This window comes from Haplochromis burtoni, unplaced genomic scaffold, assembly GCF_018398535.1.
Source record: "Haplochromis burtoni strain Fernald_Lab_line unplaced genomic scaffold, NCSU_Asbu1 Contig_364, whole genome shotgun sequence".
Taxonomy (NCBI): domain Eukaryota; kingdom Metazoa; phylum Chordata; class Actinopteri; order Cichliformes; family Cichlidae; genus Haplochromis; species Haplochromis burtoni.
In genome coordinates this window covers 46744-65775 of record NW_024582725.1, presented here as the reverse complement: position 1 = coordinate 65775, position 19032 = coordinate 46744, and the positions used below count along the sequence as shown (strand labels likewise).

Sequence of the window (19032 nt, the reverse complement as noted above, 5' to 3'; positions counted from 1 at the left end):
CTGAGAGTGCCCTGAATTATGCTGTGCTAGCAACCAGTGCAGCCTACTCCTTTATACATGATGCCATCAAACAGCTCAGCCAATCATTGCAGGTGAGAGGAAATGTAAAATGTACTTAAACCTTTCCTCATCATCCTTAATTGAGTATTTAAAAAGAAATGTGATACGGTAGCAGCTTCCAACATGCATACTGTATGATTAGAATGGACTTTGTGGTGATACAAGAGGCCTGCACGCTGGTTAAAGTCAAATATTCAAAGATACAAAATCATAGAAACATGTGCTTTATTTTTATTTTTGAAGGTTTTTAATTGAAAAAAACATTTTAATGTCTCTTATCTACAGCGGAGTCCTTAAATATCATAAGGCAGAGATGTCAAACTCATTTGACATTGTGTGCCACATAAGACCCACTTTGATGTCAAGTTGGACCAATTAGATTCAATTTTATTTATATAGCATCATATCTCAGCTGTTGCATCAATGCTCAACCAGTGAAACTCCTCTTTCTGTCAGTGTAAAGCTTAAGTATAAATTTAATTCTGACATATCTTCAAATAAGAAAGCGAAGTGAACTTTCAGCCACAGGTCTTAGTTTTTCTACATTATAAACAAATGCTGCTGTATTAAATGAAAAAAAATATGTCAACATGACTCTTTGGGCTTAAACTGTGATAAGCAAAATTGCAGGAAAATTTTCACGTAGGTCATTATGCAGACTTGTTTTTCTTACTGGAAAAAAGCAAAAACAAGAGTTTTTCTGTAATTTAATTGTTTTTCTATTATTTAATTACTTTGGTTTAGTATAAATGTAGCAAAAGCTGTGAAATAAAAAAAACAAAACAGATAAAAGTCAAGATAAATTACATAACATTATGCCTAATAGATAAAATACACAAACTCCAAAGTCCATAGGTCGACACTGGCACTGTTTGGCTCACAAATATGACAACAAAATATAATGTCCAATCATTTTATTGAATCACTGTATTTTGGAAGAGGTAACAATTTCAGTGGGTGTAATGATGCTGAGTTTGGAATTCCATGACTGTTTTCATATGGTCTGTTTTTTATTTCCTTTTTTTGCATTAAATGTAACAAAGGTAGAGGAGTAGAAGAAGAGCACCGGTCTGAGATCTCACAAACACTGATGCTATTGCGGGTGTCCTTTTGTGCTAGCATCCTTCCCACTTTGAAGCGGGCCTTCCTCCATGCATCTTTAACGTGCTTGGTTCCTAATAATTACAAGGCCTCATTTGATGGTTGTTGCAGTTCTTGTTGCCACGTCGAATGTTTCCTTTTTTTGACTTTAGGTATCCAATCACCATAAACACAGCTTTGGAAAATGAGACCAAGGAAACAACAGCAGCCATTATGCAAACAGCAGCCCTCAGGTTCGTCATAATGGCATCAGTGTCGTGAACCTTAACAAGGTACTGAGCAATGGTTTTTCTGTGGACTCTGCCCTTCACTGCTTCTACTGTCTCACATCTGTACAGTCCAGCATCAGAATAGGAAGGTCTGATGATGAGACCCAGACTCAATACAGTGAATTGTGGACCAAAATGAAGGACGTTGTGAGAAAAGTACCAGATGATTGGTAGGTTGGTGTCAGGGGAACATGGGAGGAGCTGAGATATGTTGACGTTGAAGTAGACAGTGACAGGTTTCTTTTTTGCTGAGGGACAGATCAAACAAAACAAAAGCTCTTTATATCTCCATGTTGTTGTAAATGGTAAAAATTAGTGATCTGTTTTTGTCAGCCTGCACTTGCTTGCACTGCAAGAGAATGAATGCTGCACTTACACTCAGAGGGTGGGCACATCGTGATGTCTCCATTACTGAGACTCTGAATCCTAGAAGGAGGGAAAAACCTTCATTTAGTCCAAAGCTTAGCACTCTCCCTCTTTAGCATGGTCAGTAATTTGGCTTACATTGATGAGTTTGATGCACCAAAAACCGATGCACACTGGCTTCTGATCTGGTCCCAGCCACAGTATGGATCTCTGGCAAGAAGGCAGTCATCACATGATGTGTAGCGGCTACAGTCTCTAAGATTAATCTGAACAACTGCATTATTGGTGCCACTGTACAGATGGCCCTACAGGGAAAAAACAAACAAACAAAACGAGTTTACAGCCATCTCTCTACAAGCATATTTAAATTACTACTGCTCAGTGCTGAGTAAGACAGCCATTAAACTCAAGTTAAAGATTTCCCAGCTTAGTTTTGCATTTGGACAAAATTAGTGAACCTTACAGTCTTGGAGGAAAGCTGCAGGAAATCCACAGGCTGAGGCTCTTTAAACAGCTGCAGCTCCTCAATGATACGCCCGTCCTCACCTTCAAACTTCACCGCCTTCTGCAGCCAACCAGTATCTGTGGGAAAGAGAAATGAATCCATCATGGAGCTTCATCTGTCAGTGTGATTCATCTGTTTTGTGTGATTTTGTTACTGGCATGGATGAATGTGCACCTGTGCCGACGAACATAATCAGGTGCTGTTGTCCATCCAGTGACGTGACTTGGTCCACTACAATGTTCGAAAAATGCGTCATTGGCTTGAAAAGCAGAGGCTTGCCAGTCATTGGTGAAACCACACCCTCCATCAGAGGGTGGTTCTTTACAAACAACAGCGTTGTGTCTGAGAGGTTCAAAGAGCTCGTCAGGCCGCTGGCACGCATTTCATCATCAATGCACTGAGTATATGACAGAAAGCAAGTCAGATTATGTTGTTTTTTATTTAAAAGGAAAAGTCAGTTAATATATAAAGTTTGGCTTAATACTCACTGAACCAGGGTAGGGGGATGGCTCCTCTCCTGTGTATATGTCCCAGTTCCCAGTATCCAACTCAGTCAGAAACCTCCCACTAAACACCTGGCTGATGTCTGACAGCTTGTATGCACAGACAGCAGAGTGACTGCAATCACAGGAGGGCTCCCTGCAACAGATACAAAAAAATCCCTACAGCATATATATGACTGCTGATACACTGCTTATACCTGTACTTGGTATTTGTTTGCAACTTAACACAAAATGTTTTATCTCAGAAAATAATTCTAATATTTCACTTGAAAAAGCTGAATTAAATTTATTTTGGCATGTCTCATTTTGTCATGTAATGACAGCAGCTGTTTTAGCCCATATTAACCACATTTTCCCTGCAGACTTGGAAAATGTTCCAAACAGACTCTTGTAATGTCAGGAATGCTTGGCCGCCTTAATTTAGTGCTACAGAAATGTTCTTTGAAGCTGTTAGGTGTGGTTGGGCCAATTATCCCTCTTCAGTAGTTCCACTGTGGTGTCACTCTCTCTCTTCTTCATCTCTTTACATGCACCCTTTTCTTAAATCTCTAACCCTGATTCATCAGTAAGTAGGGGTTTTCTATGATCCGCTGTGAATGGAGATACATCTTCACCCACTGGACTTGTTTCCTTTTCTGATAGCTAGTTTTGAGATACTAGACCTGTGAGATCATTATCAGCCAGCTTGTGGTATCTGTTGTTGTTTATTGTCTCTTGTGTTTGTTCACTTTTACTCTGCCTTGTGATTTAATCCTGAGATTATTTACTAGGTGGCTTTGTGACAAACTAAAGAAAGTTCTAAGAGAAACATGGTGCACCACCATATTTCTAGCAGTGAACAATTGCTGCAAGCTATGATGAGATGACCTGAGCTGTCGTGCAAGATTTTGATTAAATTAATTCACTTTGACCTAAAAATGGTACCATTTATATATTTATCTGGACATCCATCACCCAGTCGCAAAAATCATTTATTCAAACTACACTGGAACATTGAACTCATGAAGTCATTACAGTATACTGTTGCTTTGGTTTTATCAGTACTGTACATGCAAAATAATGATGCTATAATACAAATTAACACAGCTTACGAGTTGGAGATGAATGTGGCGTAGAAGACGCTGTTCCTCCAGTCATTCTCGTCTGAGAGGAGAAAAACATCCTGGACCAAAGCTGGTGAGCCAACATCTCCAAATGGACAGTTCAGTCTGGCTTTCAGGAAAGAAGTCCACTTTTGCTGTAGTGTCCTTTTGCCCCCCAAGTCGCTCTAAAACCAAACCCATAAACAATTGTAACATTTGTGCCACGTTACAAAGACATTTACTGCACACGAACATGGCCTTGATATTTTCTTTACAGTAGTTTACAGTAGCTACCTTACACACACGAGCAATCCTGGACACTGGGATGCTGCCGTGAAGTTCCTCCACAGCATTTTCATAGAAGAACAGAAACACGTTGCCATCTTCACCCTTGCTGCTATTTTTGCTTGCTTCAATGAGGCTTATGGAAATCATGGTGGGATCTGGGTCAAACCATTTACAATATGAGATCAAAGGGTTAAGAGTTTTACAAGGTGGAGCTATTAAGGTCTGTCTCAGGTATCTGACACCTTATAATGAGGTACATAATTGGGTTACATGTCCAGAAAGATGAAATTACCATTTAACCAGGAGCGTTTTAATTCAGTCTTGACAGGGTTTAGTCCGAATCTCTGGAACACCGATTCTGTACCCAGAAAGTTTGTCGAAGCAGCAGAGTACAAAGTATCACCTTTTGAGTGGAGAGGAAAAAGCTTTAGCTTTCTGGAATCTCATCTTATGCCAGACTATTATTCATCAAAGGAAGAAGAATACATACAGCTACTCACCATCCATAAAGGTCGCAAAGCGTTGGTAGGGGTCAAAAGGAATTTTCCCCCGACCTGTTTGTGTTTTTCTTTCCAAGGAGAGAGTTCCGTTTGTTAAAGTCTGTTAAAAGATTAAATCATGTTTAAGGGTCTCACGTTATTAATCAGTGTGGACAGTGTTTTCACTACATGCTAAACTTTACAAAGTACTATAAGCTGTTACAGTAATGGCAGGGTTTGGTGTAGTATTGCATTTTCTTGTCATGTTTTTGACTTTTGTTTCTTGTTTTCATTTTTATTTTTTCAAGCTGAGTTTTTGTGTTGTTGTTCAGGTGCACACATTTGTTCTAGTCTCCCGTGTGTATAGTATTTGTCCTGCTGGTTTCCTCATGTGTCCTGCACTTTCTCTGTGTGTGATTGTAAGTAACAAAAGTAATTAATTTCATGCCAAAATAGTGAACTAGCATGCCTTATTCATTTTCATGCCAAAAGGTAAATAAAAAAATCAAAACAAAATCTGTGACTCTCTATTACTAAAATACCTAATTATGAACTGTAATACAGTTAAATAACCTTGTTCTGCCAAACTTTTTTTTTTAATAGCCTCCGATTTCATCTAAAGATCACCAACTAGCACTTTATTTTATATTTCCTTAATAAATAAATCAATAAATATAATGCTGCAAACAATATGACTGTTTACAATGATGGTACAAACAGTTAGGCTAAGATTATCTATAAAGCTATTTAGCAACCATAGATGACAGTTCAGTCCCTGAAGTTTAATATTTTACTGTTGAAGATGTAAAGTAATGGTGTCTGTTTGAATATTATGCGTTATTTCTACTAAATTGTTAATTTGATATATTTTTGCTCTGTTGCTCCAGCTGCAAATTGAAATGCAAGCCGATGCTTGTCTTTGGAAATATATTCATCATCTCTTTTTCCATTTCGGATATTTTATTTTCCTGATTTAGTGGCATACCATGTCTTTACGTTTGGTCCTGTGTATTCTAAGTTTCCTTTAACAAAGATACTTACCATATAGTCACACACAGGGTTGAAAGCGTTTGTCCCACACACAAGCATTTTACTGTCCTCCATTGTGTGCAGGGTCCTGATAAAGTTATCACATTCCTGTTGGAAGACCATACACAAATAAAGGAATGAAGTCCCAAACTGTAAGTTGTGTTTGGGAGTGAAAACCTCCACGTAGAGCTGATAATATTTGCTAACGTTTTACTATACCTCAGCACTCTTGCCCTTCATCTGACAGAGGTCTTTATCTGCAGAGCTCACAGCCCATTTATTCTGGAAGAAAAAACTACTGGTAATGACCAAGACTCTTTTATGTTTGACAAGCTTCTTATGGTTCTCTGTTTGAGTATTTTGAAACATGCAGATTAATTCTTTCACATTAAAATGGGGTCGCCATTCTGAAATAGAGCACAGCGGTCTACTCAGACAAACAAAGGTCATACCTCGCTGGTCTGTTTGGTGATGTCATCCAAGCTAAGGGTGAGCACTTTCCCTCTGGCGCCAAGGACAAGCTGACCAATGTCTTCTCTTACCATCAAAGAGCTCAAACTGTCAAAGCCAGACTCTTTGAACTGTTTCAAGTTTATGTCTAGGGCAGACAGGTGGACAAGGAGCTTGAGGTTATCATTCAAACCCATGCATTTTAATAATGTCCACTTTGATGTGTTATGCTGCGTAGTCTATCAAGTTTTCAACAAAAAATGCATAAATGCCTGTTTTATTATAACTGTGTGCTTTGATTTAGAATATTCTTAATCATATATATTGTAATATATATGTATATCAATGCTTTGTCGAAGGTGACCCTACAAATATTTGCCTAGGTTAGGTCAAAAAGCTGAATTTTAGCTGCATAATAATGGTTATTATAATAATAATAATAGTGACATTGCTCCAGAAACCAATTAGCATGACTGTTAAAGCATGATGGTGTATGCAATGGATTTGAAGGAGAAACAAGAACCCTTGACACCTAAAGTGAGGGGATCCAGTGGCTCTGATATGCTCTGGCATGATGTGGGTGCACTGTTACCAAAAATAAAAGGTCACTGCATAACAATACAGGATTATTCTGTGATAACCTTTCATCATGTGATGAAATATTACAATCGTGATAGAACCGGTGTCTAGCAAGATGACAGCCAGTCTATAGACACAGCGCTTCAGATTATAAAGTGCTGTGGAAAAAGTGTTCGCCACCTTCCTGATTTCCTGTTATTTTGTATGTTTGTCACACTTAAATGTTTTAGATCATCAAACAAATGTAAATATTAGACAAAGATAACACAAGCAAGTTTTTTAATGAAGGTGTTTATAACAACATCCAAGGAACTGCAGGTCCCACTTGCCTCAGTTAAAGTCAGTCAAGACAAAAACCACTGCTAAGCAAAAGGAACATACGGGTAAAGGCTCATCTCAGTTTTGCAAGAAAACATCTTGATGATCCCCAAGACTTGGAAAAATACTCTGTGGACTGACCAGACAAAAGTTGAACTTTTAAAAGGTGTGTCTCCAATAACATCTGGAGTAGAATATATTTGTCTAATATATGCTATGTTATGTTATGTTTGTCTAATATTTACATTTTTAAATTAATTTTTAAATGTATTTAAATCTGTGTGACAAACATACAATAAAAGGAAATCAGGAATGGGAATAACACATTTTTCATACCTACTTATCCGATCACCAAATCTAGACCTGGACTGAAATGTTAGGCAGTGATCTCTGACACCAACTTTAAAACACCAACATCTTCTGTTAATATTTTCCATCTCTCCAGCAGAGTTCCTTTAGTATTATATATATATATATATATCACACTGCATAGTATATAAAATAATTTGCTCTTCATTAGTCACTGTGTACTGCTGTTAGGCTCTCTTTCAAACTATCATGTAAATAAGATGTCTTACCTTGGACGGGAACGCTCCTGCGGGGTGTGTTGCTTGATGCAAGCCCTTCACTCATGACAAGGAAGCAGTAAAAGAATGCGATAGGATGCGTCATCGTAACCTATCAGACAGGGAGAATAGCAAAATGGCCATCAAATTGAAATGACACAGATTAGGTCAAACGTTCAGTGTAATGCATGCTGCTTATTTCCCACTGGCACGGGAGCTCATTTCGGAGAAGAAAATAGTGAGGAAATCACAGTTTCTGTTGTAATACATAGCCATCACAGGCTCACTGCAGTTGCTGGTGTGTGGCAGCCGAACCAGAGGAATCACAAATGCTCCACTACCATAGAGGAATCATTGTAATCACGTATTTGGAACTTATTTTGATTATTTTTTGCAGGTACATGCAGTTACTGACATCAATAGTGCAATGCAGAGTGATAGTCTAAATGGTATACCATGTCAGGGCCTTGGCACCATGTTTGTCCAAATGAAATCATTGGGGAGAGACAAATGACTGACAGAGAACATTAGGTCATTAGTGGCAATAATGAGCATTTAATTAAAGCCATGTGTTGTTTCCTTGTAACCATCACTCAGGTGCAATGCACGGTCCGAACACTTATAATTAGAGACTGGGCACATTTCAAAGTAAATGAAAGATATCAAATTATTATTATTATTATTAATATCATTATATTGTCTGGCTCTTCAATTAGCAGCACCCAAACTCTATCAACATTTTCATTGACATTTGTTTTCCTGACCCTTTACTATGTGTTCCTGAGGCCATCAGTCTCAGGTCTTCAGTCTTTATTTTTACACAGCAATTTTCACTTGTTGCCATTCCAACCTTGCGCCACAAGAGGGGGTAGCTAGACTGTATTTTCAGCAGAAATGATCGCAGTCACAAGGACAGTGAGTCAGAAAGCTGGTTTGATGCTTAACTCGTGATCTTGTAGAATGTGTTCTGAAAGCCTTTAACAGGGCAGTGCAAAGACATGAATCCACAAAGAAATCTGAGAGAACTTGCACCACCTTTTATCTCATATTAAGTGGATGATTTTTTTTAAGACTTGTGAGCATGTTCGTGTTTCTATTTGCACACATATGACAAGCTACAGTTCCATAATTAGTTAAAAATCTGATACGACACATAAGAAGATTGCTCCATCTCATTTATCAAGCTCATTAAAGATTTCTTTGCAATTTGTAATTGTGTTTATTAAATCTGGGGCTGCAGTGGAATAATAAGCAGCTTACTTAATGGGAATTTTTGCTCCTGTGCCAACAAACGGAATGCGTGCCTGAAGATATGCTGTTCAACCTGAACTCAGACGACTGGGAAGTGTTTTCAGCTTTTTCTGTTTGTCACTGTGTGTGATGGACTACAGACAGATGTGACACGTGAAGGAAGGATAAACACAGCCAAGATTCAAATTAAAGTCTAGTGTTTTGTTCTTTTTTCCGTCAAACACAGAGTTTTTTATTGTTTAAAGAATGTGGTGCCATTTGATATCAAACCATCTTGCACTTCTGACGCCATAATAAGTACCTCCACTAAGGGGGGGATGTATTTTTCTGATAGCATTTGCGTACGTGCATGGGTGCAGGCATGTCATTCTGTATGTAAGTACAACAGCGGGAGAGGTTTTGAATGAATTCTGATAAAACTTGGTAGGAGTGTAAAGTAGAGTCATGTTAACAAACCACTGAAATCTGGCTTACATCCACCAGGGTCTTTAAGGTCAAATCTATGATTTATTGGAAGAAAATTGATCCCAAAAAAATGTCTTATAACTATAAACTGTGATTTTTACAAGTGCACCGTATAAAGGTTTAAAATATTAGGTCACATTTGACCTCTGACCTCTCCTTCAAGGTCAATAGATTGATTTCAATGTCAAATTGATATTAAACATATATATATACAACTATTTAAAACTATGTTTCTTGCATATAGGTATACAGGGAATAATTTGTGGGGATTCTAGTGAAGCTTTCAAAAAATGTCTTTTTATCTTCAAGACTATGCTCACAATTCTACTGCCTTTAAATATCATCTCCCATTTGACCTTTGAGTTAACATTTACATTTCATCTTGCTTTTCTGTCAAGTTGACCTGGAAAGTATATATCTATATCTTTAAAGATAACACATAAGATAAGATAACACTATAGAGAATAGTAGTATATCATTATATCATAACCTCAAGTTATTCATTTACAGTTATTTGCAAATCAATACCTATTATCTACATAATGTTTATATTCAAAGTGCAGTACTATTTCCAGAAAATAAGGTGCCTTCACATGTGTGGACTTTATATTAGAATTTTGAGAATAGTTTTAAGGGTAGGGTTAGGGGGTTAAAATCACCCTTGATTAGCTTCTTAACTGCTGTTAGTGTTTTAAAGCTGCTTTGAAGTTTTCAGTTTTTCTTTCCCTGTTTGGAAGTACTGTTTGGAAGTACTGACGAAACGTGATGAAACTATGGCGATTTTACCCCCTCATGCTAATCATTTCAAATTTATTGTGAAATATTATAAATATTAACACTTTAAGTTTAGTTTTTAATTGTATAATTTCTGTTAATCCTCCTGAACCTCATGTACTTATGACTAATTTGTAATATTTTATTTATTTATTTATTTTAAATGACATCAAAAACATCTGTAATGAGTTGTAATCAAATGTACATAATTTAAGCCACGCCTCTCTGTAGACATTATGGCCCCGCCCCCACCAGGACAGGCTTGGTTTACGGGGCGTTGTTTTCCGGTATTGAGTATCTAGATTTTCAGGTTACACAGGGAGTGGGCTGTGCGTGTGATTGCTGTTCGTGGATGTGAGCGTGTCAGGCAGTTTGTAGTGCGTGTGTTTGTAAACGTTCACTGCTCGGATACTGTCACCGCTTTGCACCGCGGGCAGGCTCCGTGTTCCTACATGCAAGTTACTGTGGCAGCTCCACCATTCCTGCCCAGCAATGACCGAAAGCCCCGAGACCAAAGCAGCCGACGACGAAGTGTGTCGGCGGGTGAAGAACGGGCTGAAGCCGGAGAGAAACGGTTTGGCAAAGAGCCTCTACCCCCGTCCCTGCCATGAGCGGCCGCCCAAGAACCGCTGCCACACCGCCGAGGAGGAGGTGAGGCCCGGGATGGGACGAGTCGGATGGGTTGGTGAAGCCGGGGAAAGCATCCACTCTGTGGACTCGTGACACCGAAGGATGCTGTTAAATTCCCGTTATTATGATAAAGTCCTGTGGTGTTCGGGTATGACAGCTGACCGAGTCCTGCTGCTGACAGCAGTCTCACAGCATGCTGTCATCGAGTTCTGTTTCCCGGCTCCTGTACAAAGTAAACGCCCAGCTCCATTTTTTTTAAAAGTCTACTTTAAAAAGTTTCAGCTTATTTGTCAGGTTAGATACCTCGTTTTTTCTCAATGACTTACAGCAGCGTTTTAATTCCCCATTATAATATTTTTATTTTTTAAATCAAAGTCTAAACTTTGTGAATGGCTCCTTGATGCTCTCCAACCCATTTTAAGAGGAGTCCAGGTTTGTGACTTTGATCAGAGGCTCAAACTGGGAATGGAATAACTCCAGACAATGTGAAACAAATCTAAAACTCATCCACTCAGTTGATTGTTCTTTAGAGAGATTGTTGTGTTTATTTCGTGCAATATGTCAGCTTTTTCTTTCTGTTTTAGTTTTAAATCTCGTTCTTTGGCTCTGTTCATCTTGGCTGTACTTTTCTCTCACTTGTTTGGCAGTAAAAGTCTGGAAACATTTCTCTTTCATGAGGCGGTTGGCTTCCATTTGCAATCCACACTGAAACTGTGATGAGTTAGTGATTAGGGAGACACTGAACCAGTGCACCTGTTCACTTCAAGCTGTCCGCTGAGACTTGAGTGCATGCTGCAAAACAGCTCTTCCCAAATAGGCTAATGAAATTTCCACCCTTGGGTGCATCTTCTGTAGCTGGCCCAATTAATGGGCCTCCTCTGACTGATTAGGTGCTGCTACAAACACTGGCATTGAAAATACAGAGAATTTTTTCCCCTGTTGTTTGAGTCAGATTAATATTTCTTGAGAGGAAAGTAATCCCAGTTTTCTCCAGCGTGTGGTTCTTAAGTAAAATAACGTGAAGTACGTTGCTGTTTATTATCTGATTATTCTAGTCACTAAAGAATTTGGTACAAATTGCACAGAGGGTTTCTGCCACATTTGCTTTTCAGGCTAAGAAACTGAGTGCCTGCTGACTAAACCTCAGCTGATTAGGGTTCATGCAGATGTCAGCGTTGCTATTCTGTAAGGAATTTGAGGGAAAGGCATGACCGGTCACATGCAATGCCCTAATAGCCATGAGCGCGATAGTGAAGTGAACTGCACAGTGCCCATTAGGTTTCATTGTCTATCCGATTACTTATCAAGATGTAGAAGAAAAAACATTAGAAAGTAAATTCTATCTGCTCAAGTTTATCAACACAACCTTCTCCTCCCTTATTTGGCAGTCAAATCATCGCTCTCCCTGTTTACTTCCCTGAGTACAGAGCTGAACCAGAACGTAATAGTTTGGTCTTATCTTCCTTTTTCATACAGTCTGGCTTTAAATAAGTACCTCTAAGTGAACCATCTAAATGTCAGCCAATAAAAACAAAAGTTAAACCACTTTTTCGTAAATAAGACAAAGGAAGAGGCGAAGTATATTGTATGCACAATGACATGGAAGTTTATTCCTTTTAAAGTCTTAGTTAGGAAATGTTGTGAATCTCTTTTTAGGCTAGGTTTGCATAAATACAGGTAGCAGCGGTTGGGTATCACTGTAACATAATCCTGCGTAGTATGGCTTCAGCTACTGACTTTTTTTTATTTTTAAGTAATCAAAGGATATTTTTCACTTAAAGGTTTCATATAAATTGGAAAATGGTGAAGAAATTGAATAAAATGTAGTTTAGCACCAGATATGACAAAGACGACTATATTTGAAGAGCAGCAAATCAAGTTTGTGTATTTTTTTTTTTTTGTTTGTTTTAATTTTCAGCTCTTTGATGTTACACAGCACAAAATATCAGCCACTGCCATTATTAAGATACTAGCGAGCTAATTTTGGTGAAGAAGGTGGATAAATCGGTGCATCTCTACTCAAAATATGTTTCAATTATTAGAGCACTCCCAGGTTAATTTCAGCTAGATCAGCAGATTTGTCAAACATATTGTTGCAGTTTGTTTTCCTCATTTCTTTTCACTTTGTTTTTTACTGGCACTTTGGCTTTCAGAGTATCATCAGGTAGACACCCTGCAAGCTAGCAACGCTGGTCTCGTATACTAACTGTCAAAAATGTAAGTCTGTTTACCAGCATCTATACAAACACCATTCACAATGAACAACACTGTGCAGAGCTGAGTTAAAGACTTTCAAAGGTAAAATTACAGTGACATGGCAGGGAAAGATGAGCCAATATGACAGGCAAACCTAACTCTGAAATAATTCAGTGGTAATTCTCCATATTAATGCAGACTGATATCTTATCAGTGAGAAGCTCTTCCACCATGGTAGCTTAGAGAAGCAGGGCTTATTGCAGAAATAACCAATCAAACTGAAATAGGGACTCACTGCTGTCAGAGCTGCTCAGACTTTGTTTGATTTTACGACTTTGAAACACAGAGCGGAGGCTTCAAGCTCAGATCACAGCACATCACAGTGAACACAAAGAGATGTTATCTCAATGTGGAACACATTATAAACATGCAATGAGAGCAACCTGCTGCGTGAGTGACAGAAATGGCTGCATTCAATATTATGGAGTGTTAAAAGTGAAGCGACCTTTCTTTGTACTATAATTACAAAGTGTAGTGTATACGGTACCTGCGCTTTGCTTGTATGAACTCCTCTTGAAAACTGAAGCGTTTTAAGCTCTTTTCCCTGCTTGACTCACCTCTGAGCACATGCTCCCACTTACATTTAAAGTTGTTATTTTTTAAATGTGCTGTTTGAATGTGACAGATTCAAGTATAAACACAATTCTTCACAGCTTCTTAAGCACCCATACACATTGAAAGATGCCTTTTGCCACAAGATTATTATAACAGATTAAATTGGTTATTTTTATTCAGCAAAGTTTTGAATCAGTTGTCACGTTTCATTGCATAACTTGTATGACCAAATGTAAACCATGGAAGCTGTGGGCTGCAGTGTGAGCCTTGTTCTATAGCTTGGACTTAAGAAGCGTCCTGTTACATTTACTGACAATAAACTACTTTATTGAAGAAATTTAAGCTGTTTTTTTTGTTTGTTTGTTTTTTGCATTGGCTCCAATTACGCACAAATAGTAACACAGCGTGATGTGAAACATGCTAGTACTACATAGTGATAAGTCACATTGCTGCCACTTACAACACAATCATCATTATGCCAAACTTGTATATATTTTATTTAAAAAGGGAATAATTTAACCAAAATTTCAGCATTTTTTTTTTTTTTTGTACTTCTTTACCACTTTTCTCTGTTCAGCAATGCAGATGATAATGTTTCATGAGTCTTGAAGTTCATTTAGTGTTGGAAAAATGTTGTGATTGTATTGTTTGGATTGTTTTAAGTAATTTTGTGATTCCTAGTTTGCATGGCAGATATTATTTCATGTCTTTCATTAAAATAATTAAACCACTTGCTTCTGTACATTTTCTGATTTACATAGGTCTATGCAGCGTCATACAACAGCAGGCTGTACAGCCGGCCCTTCATCGAGTACTTTGAAGAGACCCCCATGATGGTGGCAGTGCTCACATACATGGGCTACGGCATCCTGACCATCTTTGGCTACCTCCGTGACTTCCTTCGTTACTGGAAGATTGAAAGGTGCCACATCGCCAGAGAGAAAGAGGAGCAAAAGGTAGGATGAAAAACAAATGCAACAGTAAATTTGCAGGAACACAAAATCAATTGATGTAAAAGGTGGTAATCAAAGTTAGGGCTCATGCTAAGAAATTCCAGATAAAGGCAGCAGTTGAGAAACTTGGCTGCCCTTTACCTAAACGCAGTAGCTGTAGCGTTATGATTGCTTCTGGCAGGGATTCATCTCGCATTTCAGGTGTTGAATGGTTCTTATCTGGGAGACTGAGCTCTAATTACATGTTGCCTGGTGACCAAATTGTTGCAGTGTTTGTGCGGGAACAGTAGTGATAACAAAAAGGGGGGGGAACCTTTTGTAGTTTCATTAATCAAAGTAAGCCAATGTGATATTTGCACACTACAAAGCAAGCATCCATCCCAATCACTAGAATCTGCAATGTAGGTTGTCATATTGCAAACATTTTAATCAGCATTGCTTGAAGCTTGGTGTTTTTTTTATTTTTTTGTTTTTTAAAGAAAGCAAGCATCAGTTGTTTGAAATGAACCTGTCAGCTGTAATTATGCCCAGCTATGGGGAACTTTACATAGAAATATTCTTTGTTGCCTTTAATCCAAAGTGTGCATGCTTAAGATTGCATTTTTGTTAGAGGTGGAACATGTTTAGAATGTCTTCTGTGTCACTCACTTTTGTTTCCAACATCTTATGTAATGTGTGAAAGTAAAGCCCATTGTTCTCAGAATTTAGTTATGTCAAGGAAAGGAAGCCTTTCGTGGGGAAATCATTAAATGGGCCCGACTATATCGGACGGATGTTTTCCTCCATGAAACAAGGAATATCAGCTCCCTTGATCATGTGTGTTCTTTTAAATGTTGTTGTAATGCTTAAACTGGATGAGATTAAATTCTTTCCTTGTGAGCTTTTGAAGAAACTTGAAACTGTGAAGATCTAGATATCGTTACAGGAAATACCAGTGATGTAGGAGAAAATTCCTGTATGTTGTGCTGCTTTTTACTTTCCTTTATTATCTACCTTGTCATCCATGTGTAGGATTTTGTACCGCTCTACCAGGATTTCGAGAACTTTTACACCAGAAACCTCTATATGCGGATAAGAGACAACTGGAACAGGCCTATATGCAGCGTCCCGGGAGCCAAGATGGATCTGATGGAACGAGCCACCTACGACTACAACTGGACTTTTGAGTGAGATTAATGTAGCTTTCATTCAAGAGCGCAAATATTGTTATCATTAAGCTAACCTTAAGGATTTCAGGCACACAATAGCAATGGGAAGTATGCTTTATAACTGCTATGTTACCAACATCACACAAAGTTGGCCAGGTTCCAGACGTCTCTCTCTGGACACGGCTTTTTAAAAGCTCCGGCACGCCTTTCCATTACCCCTGATTAAATAAAACACGAAAACTAATGTACAGTACAATAGCACTAGACTGATAAATCAGCCAGATATCAGGTGACATTTGCTTAATGTGTTTGCATAATAGACACACAACTACCTTAACTGAGTTGTGGAATTCAAAAGATGCTGGAAACCTGCCTTTGAGATTGATGTGGTTTTCATAGAAATTTTTCATCTGGACATTAATATTAATACACATCCCCAATATCCCCTGATATGATACGACTGTATGACTATAATAGGAGTTTTGGTTTGTGACTTGGTGCATTAATTTGGAACAGAATTCAAGATTTATCAGACCAGGTTGCTTTTCCTTTTGAACTGTCCTCTTTTGACAGAGTCTGTGCCCACTCCAGCCTTAGCTTTCTGTTGAATTTCTCTTTTTTTGAGCACAAAGTAATAAAAGAAGCTGCTCACTGGAGGTTTGTTACTTTTGTTTCACACTAAAGGCTGTTGTGGTGAAAATCCTGTTTTAGCTGATTGGATAAGTGACTCAGAAGGTGTAGAGTTGTTCCTAATAAAGTTTATTTCTCTAGATCCTAATAAAAGTAGAGAAATCTTGAACACATTTATTACAGCATTATATTGCATAGAGCAGGTAGGATTCTCACCTTGTTTACCTCTGTGTGTAGTATGTAAATTCTATGAACAGACAGAACATGTGTACTCAGACAATATAAACATAAGACAAGACATAAGACCAGAAGCTTGTTGTTTAGAGTCCATTGATCACTAATCCTTAAGGAGGGTTTGGTTGCATGCACATGAACAGTTAAGGTGGACAGGGAAGGTTGGATTGTGTTTTTAATTTGTCTCGTGGTGTGCTTTGGAAATCATCCTGTTGATGCAAAAAGAAATAAAAATGCTATTTTTTTTTTTTGCTTGTCAGACTGTGTTACCTTTGACCTTTTTGTAGATTTAACTAAAGAAATGTGAACAAATTCTGTGGTTTTGCAGCACGGTGCTAATAACAAAGCTACAGTTTAATAGTTTAAAGTTTGCTCTTTGCCAAGTTGTCTGTTTGTGGAGACACAACACCGGCTCATCCAGCGAGTTAGGTGCCTTTTTTTATGCTTAAGTGTTTATATTTCAGTGTTAAGTGGCTTAACAAAGAAGGCATGTGTCTGAAAATGTTCAGGTACAAAGACTGGACTGGAAATAAAAACCATTGAAAGACTTTCAGGAAGCCTGGACAATTGTTCCTCAAGACAACTTTAAAAATTGCACGTCATTCTGGTTCTTGGCTGCAAAATATAAAAACATGTTGAATGGCTCTAAGACTTTAGTACAGAATTGTATATGTAGCAGTTTTGTACATTGTATATATATATTCGCACTCTTTATATTATGAAGGTGATAACCCCAGAATGAACAGCGCATGTAGCGTTCATCTCATATTAAAATCGGTCCAACTTAAGATCTATAATGTTCGTGAAGTCAAACAAAACACACAAGTGAGAAGATGTGGGAGAGACAGAGACCAGAAAGATTGGAAAAACAAAAAAGAGCACGCTGATGCTATCAAACCTCTCAGTCTAGTTTTTAATTACTTCTACCAATCATTACTATTAATTATACCAATCTGTTTCCCAAATCATTAGTTTCTTCTCATTGATTGTTTCCTGTGTCTGTTTATCTTCTCCTCTCGCCCTCTCTTGCAGATACACGGGTCGGGTAGTGCAGGATGTGATTAACCTGGGCTCGTATAATTACCTCGGCTTCGCTGAGAATACAGGTCCATGTGCTGACTCCGCAGCTGAAGTCACCATGAAGTACGGTGTTGGAGTTGCGAGCACGAGGCAGGAGATTGGTACAAACACATGGCAAAACACAGACACACCCGCTACCTTTGCTATCACTGCTGGGTCTTAAATGGCAAGACTGAGCACAGCTGAATTCACCTCGGTAAACAAAATGTCATAAACCAGTTAGTTTAGTAAAGCTGTGGGAACTAGTATGATGATCATCTGTGCGCGGTGTTTGAGCCAATTGCAAATTACCGTGACTTTTCTGTCTTTACAAATGCTTTCAAATAAGTCTCACTGACCACTTTGTAAAGTACATTTTAGGCATTAGTCTGGTGTTGGAGCACCTTTAACCTTAAGAAAGGTTTTAATTCTTCTTGGCAGAGATTCAGCAACATGCTGGAAACATCCAAACACATCTATGATGCAAATCTCTCCCTTGGTTGTAACGAGTAGTTATTTGAGTTACTGTTGCCTTCTTATCAGCTTGAACCAGTGAACTGTTGCTCTCACTGGATCTTTTCTCTTGTTGTGTGGGAAAATCCCAGTAGATTAGCAGGTTCTGAAATGCATCGGGCACCATGCCACATTAAAAGTCACTGAACTCACCTTTCTTCCCCTTTCTAATGTTCATTTTCTCTTGGCTATGTTTACATGCCTAAATGTGTTATCGTTGCCATTTAAATAACTGATTTAATATAGTTGAACACGTCCCTAATAAAGTGGCTGGTGAGTGTAGATGGCTGTAATGCTTATGTACACTATAGGAGTTTATGTCTAACATATTATGTTGTTTGTTGAAAAATATTTAGTCATAATTGACCACTTAAGTAGAGCTTGGATTTTGGATTTGTACGAATACTGGAAATGGAGCGAAACACAAAATATAACAGTTACTGGTTAATGTTGCAAACATGTTGTATCCTGATTGTTTAATTCATACAAAAGCAAAGAGACAATATTTAAAGTTTTGATAACCTCACAGGATGTGCATAAAGACTGGAAATGGAGGGAAACAGCTACCCCAGCTTTGTTCAGGTTAAATAAAACAAGAGAACTCAAGGATCCACTGCCAAAGCCAATTCCCTATTTCACGGTTAAGATGGTGAGACCGATATTCACCAAGTAGAACAGCTTCCTCCTTTGCCCATGCTTCTCCTCTCCACCAAGTTTAATCACTTTCACCTTGAGATTTTTTGCATAATCGTGCTGACTGACAAACTGCACTGATCGCATTCTGCTCCAATCAATTTGCGCTTCTGTCTGGCAAGTTAAAAAAGGAACTTGTCGATACTCAGATACTTAAAGTTCACATGATATATCTTGTTTGTCCAGTTCATATAACATCCAAGTGTAAAGACATCAAGTTGTGGATTTTATTATGATACATGTAGTATTTCCCACATAGGGGCACAGACTTCTTCG

The 19032-nt window shown here is 38.3% G+C and overlaps 2 protein-coding genes across 2 annotated transcripts; one reads left to right on the top strand and one right to left on the bottom strand.

The window, feature by feature from the left end:
* Positions 1-957: 957 nt before the first annotated feature.
* LOC102291695 (semaphorin-4E) lies at positions 958-13577 on the bottom strand. The gene is made up of 15 exons (XM_005943522.2): positions 13459-13577; positions 7608-7707; positions 6135-6280; positions 5902-5964; positions 5695-5790; positions 4675-4774; positions 4467-4577; positions 4181-4329; positions 3896-4071; positions 2790-2940; positions 2476-2698; positions 2260-2378; positions 1935-2101; positions 1807-1856; positions 958-1678 (listed from the first exon to the last, which is right to left on the bottom strand). Exons 2-15 carry the CDS (start codon positions 7699-7701, stop codon positions 1236-1238), a joined length of 2088 nt encoding a protein of 695 aa, XP_005943584.1. The 5' UTR covers positions 7702-7707; positions 13459-13577; the 3' UTR covers positions 958-1235.
* On the top strand, positions 10336-17672 carry LOC102292014 (serine palmitoyltransferase 2; the record flags this gene model as incomplete). Its single annotated transcript, XM_042228913.1, is given in 4 exon segments — positions 10336-10736; positions 14288-14482; positions 15491-15645; positions 17524-17672. Coding segments are annotated over 4 exon segments (658 nt in total), but the record flags the coding sequence as incomplete, so codon positions are not given.
* Positions 17673-19032: the final 1360 nt, after the last annotated feature.

Excerpts from the sequence above, each read along its gene's own strand:
- LOC102291695 (XM_005943522.2), bottom strand. The coding sequence starts at position 7,701 with ATGACGCATCCTATCGCATTCTTTTACTGCTTCCTTGTCATGAGTGAA. Across the intron at positions 2,941-3,895 it reads GCCACATTCATCTCCAACTC|GGAGCCCTCCTGTGATTGCA; the intron begins GTAAGCTGTGTT and ends TATCTGTTGCAG. Across the intron at positions 1,679-1,806 it reads GATGTGCCCACCCTCTGAGT|CAAAAAAGAAACCTGTCACT; the intron begins GTAAGTGCAGCA and ends TCTGTCCCTCAG.